A 23,187-nucleotide genomic window follows, 5' to 3' on the forward strand; every position below is an offset into this window, starting at 1 on the left:
GAAATAACCCTATTTTATTAGACTTGGACAAAATGTTGTGACTAAAGACAAACCTGTAATGACAGCCAGGCAAGGGAGCGACACAGATTTGCTGATTAATGCAGGTGAGTGCTTAAGACAAATTGGAATTAGAACAAAATTTGGGAAATTTATGGACTGGCTGTTGACGTCAAGTGGCTGCTTAATAGAGGTGGTCTCTAAAGCAGGTTTAACTGTATATGCCTTCTATATACGTGCTATAAAGATTGTTTAAAATGTGTGGGGCTTACATTGTGAATTATGATGATTTTGATTAAGTCCAGGACCACAACTCTCATATTTCTGAAGAATAATATCTTCGAATCACATATATTCCTAGTTAGTGTCAGATAGATTACTCAAGATATTATGTTTATGGTTAAATTGTTAACGGACAGTGACGGACGGAGGGCGACTTTTCAGTTTCAGCAGGGTATATTACACAATTATTGACTCCCGGGCCATTAGATATGAAGTGATTTTCACCAGAAGAAGGCAATATTAACCTAGGCGATAGTCTACTTCTGGCGAATATCACATCATATCTGATGACTCAAGAGTCAACGATAACATTTCTAGACTTAAATGTAGGAATAAAAATCTGTGTATTTATTTTTACGCCAAGATGTGAAAGTAGGTCAAAATGCAACATCATGTTTGTGACGTCATTGGTACTGTTATTCTTAAGATGATCCTGATGGAATTAAATTAATAAAACGCGCACTGAATGGGATGTGCCTTCACTGGGAATCAGCCAGTACTTCGATTTAGCCGAAACCCAGGGTATTAGTTTCGACTTAATATACCTCAGGGAAATTCCCAACACATTGACTTTGATATACGTAGCGATTTAATGATTTATTGACCTAATGGAAAACGGAACACAGCAATATGAAAGCAATAAATGGATTCCTTAGAAGGCCTATAAAATATATATAACCTTTTTATAGTTTAACAAGTAAACCTGTAGGTAATCAAAAACAACCCCATTGATCTATTAAATAGATTGACTTTATTGGTACTGCGCAACCTGACATGATAAGCCAATAATTCAGTCTCATTGCTGATTGGATGCTTAGACTTGTTAAACTAAAATTTTATTTATAGGGTCATTATTTGATATCAATATGTTTGTATGATAACACAGGAACGAAACGCCAAAGAAAATGTTATACAACATATTTAGAACCTAATGTCTTCAATATTAATTCTGTTCACCGTGTACCAGAATATAGTCAAGATCTTAACGATCACGTGATGAAAACAATCATCACATGCTGAAAAGATGGCTATGGTCGTGACTTCATGTTACTTGATACTGGTTCTTTTTGTCATTTTTTCTTCAACAAATGGCATTCCAACAGAATACAATGTTGGTATTGGAATTGCAGATATCACTGGACCTGCAGCGGAGGTCAACATGGTACGATATTTTATTTCAAATTCAATTCAAAACTTTTATAAAACTCGTAACTTTACATGTATAATACTATAGACTGATAATGCACAAACTGGGTATCTTGTCTTGAGTCTTAAATCAAGTGCGTTATGATAGCAATTGTCAAGTGTCGATATGTCAATAATTAGTGTGTAAACATAAAATTCTATTTAATATGTTTATTCAATAGAGGTTATTTTATCGTTACAGTGGTGATCATTCATAGTGCGATCGACACACATTTGTTTACAGTATTTAAAAACTAAAACTTCCTCGTTTAAATCTATTGAATATGATCTGATATTATCTCAAATACATTGTTAGGGTAAAATTCGGTTTCGACTGCATGTACAGTTAAAACCTGTTCCTTTCTTCGGTCGTCGTAGCGGAAGTTTCTGCCATTGTATAAACGCGTATTTTATGTAACAGGAGCTATTAAATTAAATGAAGAACATTATAAAATGTCCGGCCATTCTGCTTTATATTTAATTTCTGTGGGCATTTTATGGCTTTCAGTATATCTAATGTGAATATACATTCCTATACAGTTACATTTAATTTCATTGACCTTTAACTGACCAGATCTGCCATGCAACACTGGAATTTTGAAAGTCTAAGGCTTATAGAATTAGTTTAATGTAAAGACGGCGATATCACAAATTCATGCAAACGTTACTTTTATGACAGTAATATAAATCTTAAATCTTCATAATGTTTGATTTAAAGTTAAACTTTTTTTGTCATGTTTGTAATGGATGAATTCATTTCTGTCTGTTCTGTCAGTTTGAAAAAAGTCCTTTTCCCTTTTTTTTTTTTAACGTCTGTTTGCAAATTGATTTTTATTGTTTTCATAAAAGTGAAAGAATAACAACATAAAAGAAACCTATACATACAACAACAGCCGTGTGATTAAGACAGATGTTTAATCTAAACGGAAGGAAACACTAAATAACAAAATTATATTGTAAATAGAAACAAAGGGAAACCTTTCCTTTGATAAGTTCGGCTCTTTGAATGTATCTTTAAAGACGGAAATTCCTGTAATTTCTATTCATTAACCCTGTTTAGTTCTTGTCGTGTATCGTCCGTCGTGTTAAAGTCGATGTATTGTGCGCCACGAGGCATAACACAACCTACGACAATATGTGGTTCGTCGTAACAGTTGTCATACGACGAAGCGATACGACGACCGCCAAATACTACACAACATCACGACATTAATGTCAGGCATCGTGTGGCACTGTCGTATGTCGTGTCGCGTTTTGTGTCGTATGGTCACATGGTGTGTTGCACTCGTGTCTTTTCGCTTTTTCTTGTTGTGAATTTTTGCGTCAACGCATGACATCTGATAGAACTCATGACAATAAAACAAGACAAGCAACACGACAATGCGACATGACGCACGACAACATGACAAGTCGCGCAACTTGCGTTGTTTTACATTTGATATGATAGTGATCAGCTTATAACACAATGTTCAGTTATATCATTTACCTTTTCTGGTGCTTTAATTGAAATAATCTTATATCTTTGAAACATTCTAAGGATGAATATCTGATCATAAACATAACTCATTCATCCAGTTTGCACGTCTGTAACATTAGAGTATATTTACTTATTTGCACGGATCCTACTTATACCTTACTAGTGTTTGTTACAAAAAATTACATTCGTAAATACGGGTACATTTTAAATAATGAATTACTACTTCCTGGTATTTTCAGCATTCGTTTTAATTCTGTTCTTAATTACAAATATAGATGGGGTACGCAAATCCTGCACAAACATCACGTGGGTTACATCTCCGCCAGTTCAGTAGAACATTTATCTTTGAGGATCAGATGAAGAACAAAGTCGTGTTCATCAACCTGGATGCTTGCATGTTTTCTCAGGGACTTAAACTTGAGGTAAGGTAACACCAGACTTATCCTGCACCAGATTAACGAAATCTTGTTTTACCCGACATAGTCCAATAAAGTAGATTATTCCTTTAACTCACAACAACATCATTTCTGTTTATTAAAACTGCTCATGTATACGGTCGGTTGTACAGATAATTTATAGATTTGTAAGGCAGCACATAGCTTAGTACTAGAAACTGAAACATCACTTGGTAACTCAAGAGCCTGGTACCAGAAACTGAAACATCACTTGGTAACTCAGAGCCTGGTACCAGAAACTGAAACATCACTAGGTAACTCAGAGCCTGGTACCAGAAACTGAAACATCACTAGGTAACTCAGAGCCTGGTACCAGAAACTGAAACATCACAAGGTAACTCAGAGCCTGGTACCAGAAACTGAAACATCACTTGGTAACTCAGAGCCTGGTACCAGAAACTGAAACATCACAAGGTAACTCAGAGCCTGGTACCAGAAACTGAAACATCACGAGGTAACTCAGAGCCTGGTACCAGAAACTGAAACATCACTTGGTAACTCAGAGCCTGGTACCAGAAACTGAAACATCACAAGGTAACTCAGAGCCTGGTACCAGAAACTGAAACATCACAAGGTAATTCAGAGCCTGGTACCAAAAACTGAAACATCACATGTTTCGATTATAAGGTAACTCAGTACTGTGATAAAATGGCCTGTATGCGATACGAAATATTTGCATAACTGGTAGCATAAACTAAACACATGTATATGTGTAGAATATCAGGCAGAAATGAAGTACTAAATACTCCGACGTGTGCATAAAAGGAAAAGTTTGCATATACTGATGTCATAAAATGAAACTCCATAACTAAATATTTTTTATAAGTAATATGTTCACTCATATGAATTAATTAACGCGTTTACATCGATTAACTCAACAGGCAATTCACGTCATCCTAAGTTAAGTACCACAAGTGGAATCTACATTATGTATGATTGAGACTTAGCTAAATGCGGTGATTTGTACACGATATGAAATGCTTGCTCATCAACTTTTTTGGTTTTCAGATTGTTAGACAGCTTACAGCTAAATATGGAGACGCGTACACGGAACGCAATGTTTGTATTACCGGTACCCACACTCACTCGGGCCCGGGAGGATTCCATCAGTATTTGTTGTATGACATCACATCACTTGGTTTTGTGAGAGAAACGTTTGACTCCTTGGTGGAAGGAATAATGCGGGTATTTCATAATTATACAAAATTTAGACTCGTAAAACTTTTGTGTTCATTGTCTATTTAATTCCGATCTGGCAGATAGGGAATAACCTTTAGTTCTTAAAAGGTGATCCAGTTTCTCTTGCAGAATAGTATCGGCAATTTGTTTACCATATTTTGGTGGACGAAAAAATTCTTTTTTCGACTACTTTACACTAAGAGGTTTTTAAAATTTTACATCTATTTATGCAGTGCTGCCATACAGTATTTTGTACACTATGCTGGGCTACACAGAAAATACCTGAATGAACGTCACACATACCATTATGTTCATTATATATAAAAAAATCCGTTTCATGTGTTTGTACACAGAGCGTTGACAGAGCGCATAACAACATGAAACCTGCCAACATCTATGTAAACACCGGTGAACTATTGGAAAGCAACATCAACAGAAGTCCATCTGCTTACCTCAACAACCCTCCAGAGGAACGTGCCAAGTACGTGAGTTAGAATTCTTACTTACTCATCCGGTGTAACGTAAGAGAACGCGCCTTAGAAAAAAACGATCATACAGCAACGTGAGCTATTTACTTACATGGGCACAAGTACAGTATGAAGTACCAACTGATATAGTTTCAACTATAAAGTGAACTATTTTCTTATACTGGAACAAAGATCATATGAACTATTTACTTATACTGGTGCAAGTATAATGTGAACTATTTACTTATTCAGGTGCAAGTATAGCGTGAACTATTTACTTATTCAGGTTCAAATATAACGTGAACTATTTGCTTACATAGGCACAAGTACAATATGAACTAACTACTTATATAGATTCAAGTACAATGTGAACTATTTTCTTATATGGGGAACAAGTATATTGTGGACTATCTTTTATACTGGTACAAAGATCATATGAACTATTTACTTATACTGGTGCAATGTGAATTAATTACCTATAAAAGAACAAATATAATGTGAACTGTTTACTGATATAGGTACGAGTGTCATGTGAATTATTTACTTATAATGCGAGTTATTTACTTACATTGGCTCAGGTATAATGTGTGGTACAAGTATTATTTGAACTATTTCCTTATAGCGGTACAAGTATAACGTGCTATTACTTATCTGGATACAAGTGTACTGTAAACTATGTACTTGTATTGGTACAAGTATAATGTGAACTACTGTTTTATAGGCGGCACAAGTACGGTGTGAACTATTTACTTATGTAGGTACAAGTATAATATGAACTACTGTATTTGTATAGGCGGCACAAGTACGGTGTGAACTATTTACTTATGTAGGTACAAGTATAATATGAACTATTGTCTTTTTATAGGGGCACAAGGTCAATGTGAACTATTCACTTATATAGGCACAAGTATAATGTAAACAACTCATATAGGTACGAGTATAACTTGAACTACCTACTTATATAGGTACAATTATAATGTTGACAAGAACATGACGGTGATCAAGATTGCTGACTCGGATGATTATCCTATTGGGATGATCAGGTAAGAGACTTATGGAATTTTAAGATAATGTTTAATCATTTTCGTTGATAATTGCAATGAATAAAATTTGTTAAACGGTCTTTAGAAAGCAACTTATTTGTAACGATGCGGGTATAAATCATTAGGAGTCCATCTACACGTATCATTGTTAAAGTAGACATGGCAATTTGAAGTTTCCGACAATGATCGGTCAATGGAACAGACATTTTTGAATTTATTACGCCGTTTAAATATCACATTTCTTATTGAGAGCAGACCATGACAAATTGTTTATGGCCGTCTTCGTCTAGAATGTAGCTCCTTAAAATATAATTTATACAGAAAATCAGTTGCAGATAGCCCGCACTGCATATGTGGAGAGATTGATTCTACTAGCATGTCCTCTTTATAACGCACTCAGACAAACATTCTTTTCTAATTTAACGTGTCCAACAACCATCTCAAATATCATTTATGATTCTGAAAAATTAAGCCAACCTGAAAATAATGCTATGTTCTTGCAAGTACAATCTTACATCGTTGCCACACGACGTTTCACTACATGAATGCTGATTAAAATGTTTTGATTGTCGAGTCGTTTGGGACAATTGTTGATAGCAGCAAATTTCATTTCCTTTCCTTTTTTGTTAATTTCTTTTCCTGTTCTTCTCAATTTGAAAATCTCATAATATGTTATCTCAAAAATATACGCACACACTCCAATTTCAGACCAACCAACGTCATTAAATTTTACACGCTTAAGGAAACGAAATCGTCTAAGTCTTTTTTGAAGATTTGTTTTCTAATGCTTATATGTATCCAACTGTATGTATGCATGTATGTACTCAAATATTGTTTAAACCAAATATTCATTAACATATTAACTAAATAGAGCTCATTTGATAAACTGGAAGTCATTACTTGACATCATTTATCAGGAAAACCGTGTTCCGGCATGCAGAAACGGAAAAAAATATCTAGCATGTAAAACGTTCATATAAATGTAATGTTTTGCCTGTTTTATACTATAGTTGGTTCGCCGTGCACTGTACCAGTATGAACAATACTAACAGGCTTATCAGCAGTGATAATAAAGGTTTGGCAGCCCTTATGTTTGAGACCGACAGAAACGGAAAAACGGTTCTTCCCGGAAAGGCGAGTTATATTATCTTTATCTTCTTCATTTACAATGTATATAACATAAATGAACTGGAAATAAAATAAACACTCGAGTCAGGTGTAATAATTTGAATGTAGGAACACTGTCTCATTTTTGCTCATTATTTAAAAAGTTATTGCAAAAAGCATGTGATAGGTAATGATTGTGTATACATACCAGACATATAATGATTTAATGGGATATATAGAATTAATATTCAAGATCTTTATTTTGTGGCGGAAAACAACAGAGCTTGCAGTAACTGAATGATAAGAAGAATTCATTATGTTGCCATTTATGATATACTCTTGCTACGTTGAATGTTATATACTTGCACTATGTAGAGAATGCTATACTTGCACTACTATACTTGCACTACCGTTCCTGTCATACCTGATGATCTTGCTCTACTTAGAATGCGTTTTTTTGCACTATAATGAAATTCATACTTACACTATGCAAGACTGATATGTTAATGTTTGATGTCATACATGCACTACCTGTTCTAGGGAGAGTGTTTGCTTTGTGACATTGTCATACATGCACTATGTTTTTCCATGGTGACTTTGTTGCTCTATGTTTAATGTCATACATGCACTATGTTTTCAATGGAGATTCTGTTGCTTACTATTTACATACATTGTTATACATAGGAATCGTTTGCAGCACTGTGTGTAATGTCATGCATGTACTATGTATTCTGGGGAAGTTTGTTGCTTTACGTAAACTGTCATTTATGTACAATATTTTCTAGAGAGAGGTTGTTGCTTTATTCTAATGTGATACAAGCGCTGTTTTATACGAAGACTGTGTTGCTTTATGTGAAATATCATTTATACACTATGACGTAACGTCAAAAGTTGCGACCCATGTTAAAGTTCTTTGAAGTGATATAAATAAATGTAAAGTTTTTAATGACTATTCATCCTATTTTCTTGAAAAAAGTTTCAAAATATACAGCAATAATTAGGCTTTAGTAAAGTATTCAAAAAGTTATCGTTTAATCACAGTTATATGAAAAAACAACACCAATTGCGTGAAAAAAATGACAAAAAAGTGTATGTAATTTGTAACAAATTTTTTAAACAAACAGTACCTTTAGGGAAATTATTCTTTTTTACGTGACTGAAATTGCGGGAAATTTTGCATGCTTTGTTATTGAACGTGATAACGTTTGTGGAGTAATTTTGACGGTTGTGAATACGTTAAAAAACAAGATGGATATGTTTTCCGCGGCCGTTGAGTTATGTAATTTTCACTTAAAATAATACAAAATTAAAACATGTTGAGCTATAAAATGCTGAGAAAAATTCATTACCTAATAAAATCTAACCATTTTCAGATTATTTTACTCCGCTGTTTTCACAGTATCAGTATAAGCAACGCTAAGTTATAAATTAGCCTTTTCTTTATTTGTAGTTACAGGAATACAAGTTCTTAAAATTGTCACGTTTTCAATTATTAAACACATAAAAAATTAACCATGTTTGGTAAACTGCGATAACAAAAAAAAAACTGTTTTCTTTTTTGTATTTGAATAAGTTTGATCAATTTCGCTTACTTTTCTCTGTAAAATGACAGTCTAATTCTGAAAATGCTTTTAAAGACGATACTTTTATTTACAGATGAATGAGTTCTTAAAATTGTCACACTTTGAAAAAAACTAACGTCAAAAGAAAATAACGTCAAGATGCGTTTTATTTTGTCTTCTTTGTTATTCAATAACCGCAAAATACAATGAATATACCTACAATCATAGATAGCTCTGTCATTTGTTTAAAAAGTGGAGTTTGAAAGAGACCCATAAAAATTGATATGTATATTTCAGATTATTACCGCGGTTTTTACTATCCGAAAACAGGATCTCTGTCATACAATATGATAATAAAAAAAACAACAAAAAAACAAAAAACAAAAACGCGCACTAATTCATGATTTCAGTTTAATAATGTGTGTTGTTAAAGAAATTGATTGCAAACGCTCTTATTCGTTACCGGTTTATTTACACGAAACCATTATTGACATTGTGGGTGAAATCTCACAGTTATAAAGAAACACAAACTTATGAGACAGAAAAATGTTCTTTTAACATTCAGATGTTATAAAAGGTAATATCTGTACTGTTAAAATGTTTTATTACTTTGAAATGTACGGTTTAATATAAGTATGCATTGTTTTTAAAATATTACATGAAACAAAAATATGCCTGTAATGAAATAATAGCATTTAGACGTCCCGTTCTTATCATATGTAAACTACTGATTTTTCATGATTTTGACGTCGTTTTTATGTTACGCTAATGGGTTGCAACTTTTGACGTTACGTCTATGTTTTCTAGAGAGACTTTGTTGCTCCATTCTAGTGTCATTCGTGCACAATGTTTTCTAGTGAGAGTTTTTTGCTCTGTTTCAACGTCATGTACATGCACTGTGTTTTCTAAGGAGAGTTTGTTGCTTCAGTTTAATGTCATACATGCACTATGTTTTCTAGGGAGACTGATTTGCTCTATTGTAATGTCATACGTGCACTATGTTTTCTAGGGAGACTGATTTGCTCTATTGTAATGTCATACGTGCACTATGTTTTCTAGGGAGACTGATTTGCTCTATTGTAATGTCATACATGCACTATGTTTTCTAGGGAGACTGATTTGCTCTATTGTAATGTCATACATGCACTATGTTTTCTAGGGAGACTGATTTGCTCTATTGTAATGTCATACATGCACTATGTTTTCTAGGGGGACTTTGTTGCTGCATTTGCTCAGAGTAACGAAGGTGACGTATCTCCAAATACAAAGGGTCCCCACTGTTTAGATACGGGTTTACCATGTGACTTCAACCACAGCACTTGCAACGGCAGGGTAAACTTTTTTCCGTGTTTTACAAAATATATTAAATGAAATCGGACATTACTATTTACAAATTCCTTTAACTTTATAAATCGTATCCATACGAAAATTAAATTTATAATAAATCATATTAAAAGGTAACATTATTATATGCAACTTTACTGTCACCGCAGAATTTAGATTATATTTTTATATTTGATTTTAGAACGAATTATATGTGGCGTTTAGGGCAGGAAAATACCTGTTTATATTTGCTTTTATTACGAACTATACTAGTATGTGGCATTTTGGCCTAAACATTATATGTTTATATTAAATTTTAGATCGAGCTATGTGTGGCGTTTGAACCAGGAAATGACATGTTTATATTTGATTTTAGAACGAGCTATGTGTGAGTTTTGGACCAGGATATGCTTATATTTGATTTTAGAACGAGTGTTTATATCTGATTTTAGAACGAGCTATGCGTGGCTTTTGGACCAGGAAATGACATGTTTGAGAGTACAGAGATTATAGCAAGGAGGCAGTATATTGAAGCAAAGGTACACGGTTTATATCTTTTGCCTAATGCAATTTCAGCACAAAATTATCATATTGAAGAAAATCCAAAATGATTAAAATAAAAAATTAAAACCTTCATCAAAAATGCTCTCTCTTGTCAAAAATATTTCAATCAATGTTTGACAGGTTTACTAAACTGCATTTGCTTTATGTGTATTTGGATGGTATCTTTTATTTCAGAAATTGTTTGACACAGCAACCACCTTGTTAAAAGGACCAGTGGACTTCAGACATACTTATACCGATATGTCTAAACAAACATTGGGAGAGGTAATAGTAAACTATTCTCGCATTTTCTTCTCATATCTGTGATACTTTTGAAAGTTTATACCTAATTTTTAATATCCAGTAAATTCCTTTAGGTAATCTGTACATTAAAAAGTAATATTTAAGTATATAAAACACTTGGGGCAAACTAACAAGTATGACGATATTTGCTGGAGAACATAATTTATGCATTAAGCCCACAGTCTATCACTAGGTTAAAGTTCGTTTTTAAGTGAACTTTGTTCTCTAAAACTGTTATGCAGAATATTTTCAAAATTTATTTGTGTATAAAGCATTATGAGTTGACTTCACAAGATAAGTTACATAACTCTAGCTTTTATTTTTTTCAAAATCATGCCCATTGTATCTTAGAATTTTGGTTATTTTTTGCATGTAAATAGTTTTCTAAAAAATATGGACCAAACTCTTTCAAGCTTCAAACATTTGTTTGGCATCATAAAATGACTGCAAAGAACAAGTTACACTTTAGCTTTTAATTTTATCAAACCTATGTTCCTAGTGATTCACCAATATTTTATCACCTATATATATATTTTTACCCTATATATATATACATGCAAATAGATACACTACATTATTACAACTAGGGAAAAGGGTTAGGCACAAAGTTCTAACATTATAGGAACATCTAAGAATTGTGCCACAGATTTGTTCACATTGAAAAAACAGTTGATAATTTTAGCGGTATATTTCATGTAATTGATTAAGTGGTACATGTTTATGAATGTTAATTGTAAATAACCAAATTTATTAAATACCGTTTCTGAAGCGAATGTGCGGAGCTCCTATCCGTCACATATTTCTATCCTCTGTTTAGTGCTCGATTTTGCAGCACCTTTATGACTTGGTTAAAGTTTTGCATAAATGTATGAAGATTTCTCAAAACCTGCTTTGACAAATGTTTTTAAACTTCGCACATGCCATTGAAAGGAGTTGACTTCACAGGGCTTATTACATATCTCTAGCTTTTATTTTCAGATTGTTAACTTATGCTGTTTCAGCTTCTCAAAACTTTCACATTCTGTACACGTTTTCGCATTGTGAGAACATCTCACATGGCAAGTTTAAACTCTGGCATAATTGTTTGCAAAATTATTCTACTTGTTCCAATTGAGAAAAAATTGTTAAAGTTAGTATAAGGTGGAACAGCTTCAAATAGATTAGTTCGCTGTCTTTACTAAGTCCTTGTTATGACATAATTTAGTAAATTAATAGCAAAAAGGGGTAAAAATATATATATTTAAAGTCAATGAGAATGTGCAGAAGATGTTCCATTCCTATAGACAGTGAAAAACAGAAGTAGGACATGTTTACAGAAAACAGATTGTAATTTATACTAGAATTTTCATGTAATATGTAGTAAAGTTAATTCTTACAAAACCAATCTAGTCTTAAGAGTGACAATAAATGTTAGTATGGAATTTGAAATTCAATGTAAGTCATCTTTGAATACTGAAGAAGATTGTATTTGTCATTGAATTGTTCATCCACAGGGAAAAAAGACATGTCCACCAGCTATGGGATATAGTTTTGCAGCTGGGACAACCGACGGACCTGGAGCCTTCGATTTCACGCAAGGTTAACAGTAACTTTATTATGCATAACATCTATTTCTAAAAGCAGTTATTGTCAACAAATGTTTTATTTCAGTTGAATCAATATGCATTCCCGCTTGATAAAAAGATGGTCATTTTGCGATATCGATTTCTTACTACATGTTTAACTCGACAGCAAATACTTTATTTTAAATAATTTAGTCTTTTCGTCAACAAAATCGATTGAGGCTGCAGTTTTACTTTTAAATCTAGACAATGCTACTTGCGAGATCAGTTTCACGTGTTTGTTTTATATTTTACAGTAGTTTATTTAAATGTCTGTTAACGTTGGATTAATTCGAAACTTTCACCGTCTGAAACAGTGAGAATTTCATTCTATACTTTAACTGTTAAGGAACTGCATCTTAACGTGAAAGAATAAATCTTTACAAAATGTACATGAATAAATATATAAAAGTATAAAAGTTCATACCGAAACATAAAGATATTTGCTTTATTGTTTTAAAATAAAAAAGGAATACATTTTAACCAATACCAACATTCTGGCCTTTTACTATGATTTTGTGTTTGATGTTGCCAAATGCCGTTGTGCAGGTAAACTGGTAAAACCATTTAGATAAAAAGAAAAACTTATTTTATTAACATGTGAGATCGTAATATCTTTCACTCGTGCACACAAGATCGTAGCTGCGCCACTCGTGAAAATGCTGCATCTGAAGTTCACTCGGTAAAATACATTTAGATTTTATACTGATACAAACAAATATCCTCTTTATATTTTACCAATTCAGGAACTAATTCTTCGTCAGCAATATGGAACTTTGTAAGCGGCTTCATTAAGAAACCATCAGAAGAACAAGTGCAATGCCAGGCACCAAAACCCATTCTTCTCGATACAGGGGAGGTAATACAGAAAACATTTATTTCAGAACGTTTTGAAATTTCGCTGCCGTTGACATATTATATTTCCCTGTATCTATGATTTAAATCTGATAGCATATTTTATTAGCGTGCTTTTGTCAGTTATTTGTAAGGAAAGATTTAAGTTCTGGTTAAAAGTGATGAAAAATAACGAATTACCTATTTACCGCATGTATAATGATTTATGTAAAAATGTTACTACTGTTTGTTGTGCTAGCAGAATAAATTCTATCATAGATCACCTCGGATATTCAGATTGATATTTGATACTAGTGTAAATTATTATAATTTGTTAAAAACAAGAATAAGGGATTAGTTTTTGCAAGAGTGGAGTGTTAATATTAATGATATTTCAAAATTACATAGTTACTGTAAATATTAAACTGAATTTTATTTTGAAAAGTATTTAGATGTCATGTCAAATGACAACTTAAGAATAAGAATAAGAAAACGAGAAAAAAAAACTTGTCTTCTGATCGAATACTATTATTTTGTTTTTCGTCTCTGTCTTTTGTCTATATGCTCACTTTCTTTTGTATGATTGTTTTGCCATAAGTTTTTATATTTGTAAATGGCCAAAGGCAAATGTATTGCTGATTGCCAGTAAACTGAAACTGAAACCGAAACTTTCAAATTTTGACTCATTAGCCCAGTTAACATGTGTTTAGTATAAACCAGTCAAACAGCACACACCCGGAACCGGCGGTTAATATCGGGAGTAATGTAATAAGTATTAATGTAGCATATTTGCTATATAAGAATCATTTTAGCTCGACTATACGACGTATATGGAGAGCTATCCTACTCACCCTGGCGTCGGCGTCGGCGTCTTTCCTCGTCCCCACCTTGGTTACTTGTTTTACACTTTCTCTTTTTTCTCCTTATTTTGTAATTACTTGATTGATTTGCTTTATTCCTCGTCATTACCCACATCATATGGCACAAGGGCCATAACTCTCACAACAATATCTTATGAACTATGCCCCATTTTGTCTTATAATTTAGGTTAAAGTTTTGATGCACTTTCAATCTATCTTAGTAATTCCTAAATGGACTTGATTCAAACTGAAAGTAGTTGTTCCACATCATTTCCCACATCAAATGACATAAGGTCCATAACTCTGGTACCAATATTTAATGAAATATCCCCCTTTTACTTAGAATTTCAGTTAAACATCATTTCCCACATCAAATGACATAAGGCCCATAACTCTGGTACCAATATTTAATAAAATATCCCCCTTTTACTTAGAATTTCAGTTTAAACTTTTCATGCACTTTCACTATATCTCAGTTATTACTAAATAAATTTTATTCATACTTAAAACAGTCGTTCAACTTCATCACTCACATCATATGACACAAAGCCCATAACTCGAGCACCAATATTTGAGCCGTGCCATGAGAAAACCAACATAGTGGGTTTGCGACCAGCATGGATCCAGACCAGCCTGCGCATCCGCGCAGTCTGGTCAGGCTCCATGCTGTTCGCTTTTAAAGCCTATTGGAATTGGAGAAACTGTTAGCGAACAGCATGGAGCCTGACCAGACTGCGCGGATGCGCAGGCTGGTCTGGATCCATGCTGGTCGCAAAGCCACTATGTTGGTTTTCTCATGGCACGGCTCATTTCATGAATTATCTCCCAATATTACTTAGAATTTTAGGTTAAAGTTTTGATACACTTTCACTCTGTCTCAGTTGTAACTAAATGGATTTGATGCAAACTTAAAATAGTTGTTCAACCTTATTACCCACATCATATGATACAAGATGCAAAACTCTGGCACCATTTTTTCATGAATTATGCCCCTTTTACTTGGAATTTAAGGTTAATTTTGATGCATTTTCACTATATTCCACTTATTACGAAATGGATTTGATTCAAACTTGGAGTAGTTGTTCCATATCATCACCCGCATCATATGACACAAGGTGCATAACTCTTGCACCAATATGTTATGAATTATGACCCTCTTTGCTTAGAATTATACTTAAATGTGTGTTTTGATACACTAATCTTTACCTTACTTAATATGTTTGACACATACTCAAGCTATTGTGAAATATCTTCATCCACCATTGGAGTCATTAAACACTACAGTGGCAGCTCCAGTTTCCTCAGATGTGCCCAGTTTCACTAACCAGCATCGAAATAGTCGAGCGCTCTGTCTCCTGTGACAGCTCTTGTTTATAAAACTAAATGATTTCTTCTTTACTTCAGATTGATCTCCCTTACGCATGGGAACCTTCTGTCGTAGATACACAGATATTCAGGATCGGGCAACTGGTGCTTGTTGCAGTGCCGGCAGAATTCACGTAGGTTTTGTGGCCCTATAGATATGCTTGAAACTTCCAGTGAATTGTCAGTACAAAAAAATGTAGTTTGTAAACAGTAAGAACGTGTATCCAATTTCTAAGTGAAAAAAAGGCTAATGTATCATTATCAAATGGTCATTTTTAAGCATAACAAGTATGAAATTCAGTATAATATGTTAACCTTTAGCCTGCTAGTAGAGAGTGATTTTGCCTTTACGGCCAGTGCAAACCAAGATCAGCCTGCACATCCATGCAGTCTGATCATGGTCTGCACTGTACTTTATTCAGGCAGTATACTTTCAGTGAACACCCCTTTGAATAAAAAGTTGTACTGCCGAAAATGAATAATGAACCAGTCCATTTTAGAAATTTAGCAGGGTAAAGGTTAAACATCTGTAAAGTTGTTTAATCTACTTCATGCACATTGCAAATTGATAATCTATAACGGATGTTTATTATTATAAATTGAAGGACTATGTCTGGGAGAAGAACTCGGGCTGCTGTTGCAAAGGTACACTTCACATGTTCTTATATTACCCATTCGTTTTACATTCGTTTTACATTGTGATGAAAAGAAAACATATTTAAAAGCTTTTTAGCTCGACTCTTCCAAAACTAGGTACAGCTATTGCATTCACCCATTCGTCTGCGGTGGCGTCCGGCTTTGTTGAAGTTTTGTATGTAAGCTTGAGTATCCGCCAAGGAGAATGGATTGAAAAGTTGTAATGATCTGCCATGCAGTGTGCAGGGTCCATAACTCTGCTTTGTATTTTTAAAAAGCTATGTACCTTTAATTGTTGTAAGTTTGTGTCTCAATACCCACTTGCAGGAACTGATTAAAATTTTTAAAAAAATTATGTTATCTTTTTTACCTCAGTAATTATGAGGGGATATTGCTGTTCCTTTTGTACTATAATTTGTCTTTGTGTCGTCATTTTAACTTTCCTCATTGACAAATCTTTTTAGTTGTCGGGCGTTGCTGTCCTCCTACTTAGTAATTGTCATGGGTATGACAGTTAAGCAAAACGTATTTGATCGTTTCAGAGTTTGAAAGGTAACAGTTTGACTGTGAGTTATATACATATTTGATTGTTTCCAAGTCTGAAAGATAATTGTGTGAACCTATACATATTTGATTGTTCCAGAGTTTGAAAGATAACGGGTTTGAGGGTGAACCAATACCAATTATTGCTGGATTGTCCAATGATTATGCAGACTATGTTACCACATTTGAGGAATATCAGGTAAAACACATTTTGATAGCACTGGAAACTTATGTGCATTTTTGCCTTTGGCAGAATAGTTAACGTATATTAATAGTTAATCACAGTAATGCGCATAATCCCTAATTGTTGGAAGTAACTCCTTAATTTTAAACCAGTTTTAACTGAATATAACTTTTACACTGTTAATATGTACTATCACTTTGTATTTATGTTACCAGGAGCAGCGTTACGAAGGCGGTTCAACGATATATGGACCACATACCCTGGAGGCATATATCAATGTGTACAAGAATCTGTCGAAAGCAATGGCTACGGTAATCCTCATACATAAGCGTGTTATCCATTTGCTTTTGTTTACCTTTACTGGTATATGTGTAATGGTAATGCGAGCATCTTTTTCACCATGGTACTTGGCCTCTGTATCAGTTAATAATATTTCAGAAATGTCACTAAATAGCCATTTACATTTATATTCTAAGTATAAACAGTATAAACAATGTCTATTTATGCTAGTATGATTTAAGTTTGATTTGGCAGATTATACTATTATAAATACCTAACAGGAAATTAATGAATATTGTGTGATAGCCACAATAGCTTACCTGAAAATTAGCAACAAAAAGTGCGTAACTCGTGATTAAAAATATATTACATGTGTTCCATGTTGTTTCGTGACCCCCGCCCCCCAGACCAATATTTTGGGACTTAGAATTGCCCTTGACCGTCCGTTAGGTCGTCCGCTCTCCGAATTTTTGTCGGACATATTTTTCAAAAAGTATTTGACCAAGTCATCAAACCTCAAAGGATTGTTATTCAGCACCGGAAGTTGTGCACCTGGTGTTTTAATTGGAATCTCACGCAGCCAGACCAGAGTTATTGCCCTTGACTTAATCAAATATATGCATAAAAGGCCTACGTTTGTGTCGCATAAATCTTTAAAATTATTTGACCCGGTTTTATGAACCCTTACAGGAATATTATTCTGCATTAGAAGTTGTGCACCTATGGTTTTGTTTGGGAGAGACATATCTCAGCCATTCCAAAATTATGGTCCTTTAATTAGTCAAACATATGCATTTCTGGATTTCTGTCCGTCAGACCAGAGTTACGGCCCTTGACTGTCAGAAATATGCATAAAGGGAATACAGTTGTGAGTCGCATGTATCTCAAAAAGTGTTTGACATAGCTTCGTCAGACCTCACAGATTGCGATTCAGCACAGGAAGTTGTGCACTTGGTGTTTTTATAGGTATCACACATAGCCAGACCAGAATCATAGTCCCTGACTTAGTAAAAAATACACATAAAGTGCTGCATATATCTTAAAAAAATTCACTTAGGGTCATGAAACCATAAATGAATATTATCCTGCATGTGAAGTTTTACACCTGAGTTTTGTTTATTTCAGTTTACAAGACCATAGTTATAGCCCATGACGTAATATAGTTTGTGTGCCATGTATTTCAAAATGTACTTTGTTGTGTGCCTGGTGTTCTCTTTGGTATTTCACTCAGCTAGGCGAGAGTTATACTAGTAGCTATTGACTAAGGAAAGAACACACATAAAGTGCTTGAAAGTTTGTGTTGCATAGATATTGAAATATGTCACCTAGAGTCATGAAACCATGTATATTGACAGCATTAGGGGAAGGGGCCGACATATATAGTTTTAGATTACATTGACCTTAACGGAAATATCTGTATATTTAGGGTAGCTCTGTGGCACTTGGTCCCAACCCTCCAGATCTCATGTTAAAACAGATTTCATTCCTTCCACCTGTCGTATTTGACGAAGCAGGGATAGGTAACAATTTTGCTGACGTTAGTCAACCACCAAACAAACAATACAAAGCTGTAAGTATAAAACTGCTAGTTTATTTTTTCTTGTCGATAGTCATCTTTTAACAACGATAACTCTACATACTGATAATTACTGTCAGAATAGAGCTAACTAAGAAGTTATACTTTTGGAAAAATATATCTCACAATCAGATTTTATATCGGGCCTTAGTGGCCGCTGACTCCGAGTCATTTGCACTTCATCAATGTCAGATCGAAACCTTGCTTACAATTTTTCAGCTGGCTTATGGAAGGTCGATGGTTCTAAGCAGGTACCCGCCTAAGCCGTAAACAATGCTTGAGTGTTCCCCTACCACATAAGAAGCTAGAGTGTCACCATATGACCTAACCTGCATTAGCGTGACTCCATACCCAACAAAAAGATAAAATCTGGAAAGTAGATCCCTCGGAAGCACCGAGAACAAGGCAAACTGTGAAAACTGCAGACTTGGTTTGCTTGAGTCTGTTCATGAGCAGTAATAGAAACTGCAACACTGATAAGAATACATTATGATTTAACATGTAGTGAGGTTTGTCAAAATTTTTTACAACAGACATAATGTTACATGGAGGTTAAAATCGGGGCATTGGTATTAAATGGTTTTGTTTATATTTTCACTGGACACTAAACTGTATGCTTCACACTTTCAGGGCGAGCGTGTGACTGTCAAGTTTGTCGGTGCAAATCCAAGGAATAATAGAAGAGTAAGACTTTAGGAAACTGTTTCTTTTATGTGTTCATTTGTTGCTTTTTATTTAAATTTCAAAGACGTTCTTTCATTCAAAAACAAGTATAACATGTTATGTTCTATTCAAAACGCACTTAGTATTTAATAAAAATAAGTGTGTATCAGTTACCACTTAAATACACAATTACTATATCAATATGAACGTGGATGCATTATCTGTGATCTGTTCTTTCCAGTTGGAGTCCACATTCCTGACGGTGGAATTTCAAGAGCAAAGCGGAGCAGACACTGTAGTTTATACTGATGCCAACTGGGAAACTCAGTATGTTTATATTAAAGAGAGCGATTTAAACATATTAAACCATTTTATACATGCATGTATTCAATAAATGTTGAATTAAATTTCACTGTTATGTTATGAACATGTGATTTTGTGCATTGATACAAATTAATCAGTCTGGCCATTAATCTCGCCTATTTATTTTGTTTGGTTTAACGTCGCACCAACACAATTAAAGGTCATATGGCGACCCCAGGTGCCCCTCCGTGCATTATTTCATCACGAGCGGGCATCTGGGTAAAACCACCGACCTTCCGTAAGCCAGCTGGATGGCTTCCTCACATGAAAATTCAACGCCCCGAGTGAGGCTCGAACCTTCATCGATGAGAGACAAGTGATTTGAAGTCAGCGACCGTAATCACTCAGCCACGGAGTCTCCCTTAATCTTGTCTAGGTTTTAAATGAGGAGGAGGGGTTAAAAGTAACACGGAAATGTGTGTTTTGCTCATAAATTAGCACTCCCTAAGTCATATATTGGTAGCAGAAATTTATTTACAAAGTTCTAAAACTGAATAACTGTACAAAGTCCGTCTTTATAGGAAGCATTTCCAGCCGCAACACCTAGGGACGCAGGAAACTATTTAGAAATTCAAACTAAAGCAGGTCTGTCCTATTTTAGCGATAAAGCAGGATATAAAGACATACTTTTGTTTTTGTTTTCAGGTTTCACTGGGATAGACACGGATTAGCTGAGAGTACCGTCACCATTATCTGGGACATTCCAGCGGATCAGAAACCAGGAATGTACAAAATAACGTACAACTGTGATCATAAGAGTATTTTCGGCGGTGTGTCTTCTGTTACAGGGTCCACTGAATGGTTCCAGGTGATCGCATCTAAAGCAAAATTAGATAAGCTGCGTCTGAAGAACAAAATGTTCCAGAAGAAGAAAGAGAATGACATCCAGAAGAGTGGCTTTGGGAAATTATTTTCAAAATTAATACCGAATAAAAACAAGGGACTCAATATAGCTTGAGATGCATGCCCTTTTCAGGGACTAGTCTTCTGTGAAATAAACCTGGTTACATTTATTTGATATTAGTAAACTTGTCATAGCCTTGTCAATAAATAAGAGCTTTTCAGATGGCACAGTAATAGGTTATTATTCAATCCCTTGTAGAAAGTTTCCACCAGCCGCCGTCACTTGTCGAAGTTGTCGCTTAGGATGCATTTTACTTTTAAAGAATGCAACATAATATATATCTAATCAATGTAAAAGAAAGAGAAAAAAAATGTAAATATGAAGATGCAGTTTGGGATGTTCTAAGTACGTATGTTCGGCAATAAGCCGCTGTAACTTTTATTATAATTGTAGCTAATAAAGCACTACTAATTACTTAAACAAAATAATGAGGATAATGGATTACAATAGACAAAAATATATACAATGGACTAGAGTCTAAGACTCAAAACATTTGTGTACAAACAATGCTCTACGTCTCTTTATAACGGTATTGCACAAACCAATATCTAAGACTAGAGACATGGTTTTTATTTATTGTAAACTTACATCAACATCATTCAAATGAGGCTGTACCTCGTGCAACATGTTATGAGATAAATATTTGCTTTAGCGTTTAGTCGTGATGAGGACTTTATCAGCAGGATTTCCATTTTTATAGGATGCGTATTACTCTGTTACAGATGTGGTTGTTTTTTGCGACAAAGCATATATCATAAACTGAGTTTTAAAGCAAGGGTGGGGTTGGTGTTATTTACTATCTCCGATTCTGAGTCATTACATTTCCTAAGTTGTAGTCGGTAAACATTATTAAAAGAGGTGATACTCCGACTTACACCATATGTTTGATGTTCAGATTCGTTTACAGTTGGACGTAAAACTGTCCTGAATGCTAGGTAGTTCTGAAATCTCATCGGGACTGAACTGGTTTCATAGTTGTCTTCTCGCTTGTTTGTGCAGCCCTTCGTGGAGCTTTTGTTTGTGCTGTCTGCAAACTACGGTAGCACAGAGATGACATAGATGATGCTAAATTATAACGTGCGCACGTATTACATTTTTGTTATATAAGTTAGAACGTGCGCATATGGTAAAGGGTTAGTTTTTATGTGCGCACGTATCAATTAATACTACGGCCGTATTAATTATTACGTACGCACAGTATAACTTATGCTTGCGCTAGTAATAAATAATGCGTTAGCACGCCGTAATATATAGAGAATATTAGGTTACTGTCTGATAAATTTAAATTTATTAGGCGAGTTGAAGAAAATATATTAGGCGAGGCTGTGCCGAGCCTTATATTTTTTCGTAGACGAGCCTAATAAATTTAAATTTTTCAGACAGTAATCTAATATTCTATTTATCCTACCTGTTCAGAAAATAGGGAAAAATCGTTGAAAAGAGCATCAGCGTGCAGACTTGACGTCATATACGACGTTTGCAAGTGCAATTCTATTTGTGGATAAAATTAAAAAATTGCAAAACCTTTTTTGTTTCTGGATAAAAACCTTTGATATTACCACTTATTTTCTTAGTTAGAACATTTCCAATACAATGATAACGGTTTCTATGAAAAATTCGGAAAAAGGTGTTTTCAAAATTTCCGGCTGAAGTGCTGTAAAAGTGAAAAATAGTAATAACATTTTTGTTTCTGGATAAAAACCTATAATTTGACCACTCATTTTTTAAGTTCAAACATTTCCAATACAATGGTGACGGTTTCAATGCAAAATTTGATAAAATATGTGATTTCAAAAATTCCCGCAAAAGTGATATCTTGACACTGACTAGATAAAGCAAAGTTTATTAAGCAGGCCGATTTTATGCTATATCTTATATGAGGGTAGGATAAAAAATACATCTACGTCATATCTTTGCAACCGTAGCAAAGACATGGAGTATGTGCATATATTGATCTTAAAGTATATCATATTCATATAAGTATTTATATACCTTACAGGGATTCTTATTATTTTTACACGAACAATATTTGTGTTATATCTATTTATCTTATTGTGCCTTTTATCACCACTACGTCTGTTTCGGATTTACCTGAGGGAGATAACTTCCAGTTAAACCATCGAGTACTTTCAGAACATGATAGGTGTTTATTCGCAGTTATTAAGTTTAAATTCAACAGTGGCAGTATTGACACTAACCGTTTCAAGGCGCTGCTTCACTGTGTTACATTATTTGTTCGGCATGGTCACTTTGCCTACCTACTTCTTATTTACACTTCCATTATCAGGATAGGTTCAAAGTTTGAGAGAGCTGCGTTTTTTTTAACGTGGATTTCCCTAAACGATTCTGATATTTTGTCGATGATGAAATTTGGCCAAATTACCCAGTCAAAATTGAGTTTTTTTCTTTTCTTAGCGAGGCACTCATGCGTGATCAACTTAAACGTTCCTGTCACC

General features: G+C 34.2%; 1 protein-coding gene across 1 annotated transcript; it reads left to right on the top strand.

The window, feature by feature from the left end:
• The first annotated feature begins 1,280 nt into the window (after window positions 1-1,280).
• LOC123563648 (uncharacterized) lies at window positions 1,281-20,896 on the top strand. The gene is made up of 19 exons (XM_053534227.1): window positions 1,281-1,441; window positions 3,217-3,363; window positions 4,405-4,581; window positions 4,929-5,056; window positions 6,008-6,085; window positions 7,096-7,219; window positions 9,964-10,086; window positions 10,530-10,616; window positions 10,816-10,905; window positions 12,417-12,501; window positions 13,271-13,383; window positions 15,623-15,717; window positions 16,189-16,228; window positions 16,863-16,961; window positions 17,162-17,257; window positions 18,652-18,795; window positions 19,432-19,485; window positions 19,706-19,791; window positions 20,473-20,896. The coding sequence occupies exons 1-19, from the start codon at window positions 1,304-1,306 to the stop codon at window positions 20,783-20,785; spliced, it is 2,217 nt and encodes a 738-aa protein (XP_053390202.1). The 5' UTR covers window positions 1,281-1,303; the 3' UTR covers window positions 20,786-20,896.
• The last annotated feature ends 2,291 nt before the right edge of the window (window positions 20,897-23,187 follow it).

This window comes from Mercenaria mercenaria, chromosome 2, assembly GCF_021730395.1.
Source record: "Mercenaria mercenaria strain notata chromosome 2, MADL_Memer_1, whole genome shotgun sequence".
Taxonomy (NCBI): Eukaryota; Metazoa; Mollusca; class Bivalvia; order Venerida; family Veneridae; genus Mercenaria; species Mercenaria mercenaria.

Excerpts from the sequence above, each read along its gene's own strand:
- LOC123563648 (XM_053534227.1), top strand. The coding sequence starts at position 1,304 with ATGGCTATGGTCGTGACTTCATGTTACTTGATACTGGTTCTTTTTGTC. Across the intron at positions 10,087-10,529 it reads ACAGCACTTGCAACGGCAGG|AACGAGCTATGCGTGGCTTT; the intron begins GTAAACTTTTTT and ends ATCTGATTTTAG. Across the intron at positions 15,718-16,188 it reads GCAGTGCCGGCAGAATTCAC|GACTATGTCTGGGAGAAGAA; the intron begins GTAGGTTTTGTG and ends TATAAATTGAAG.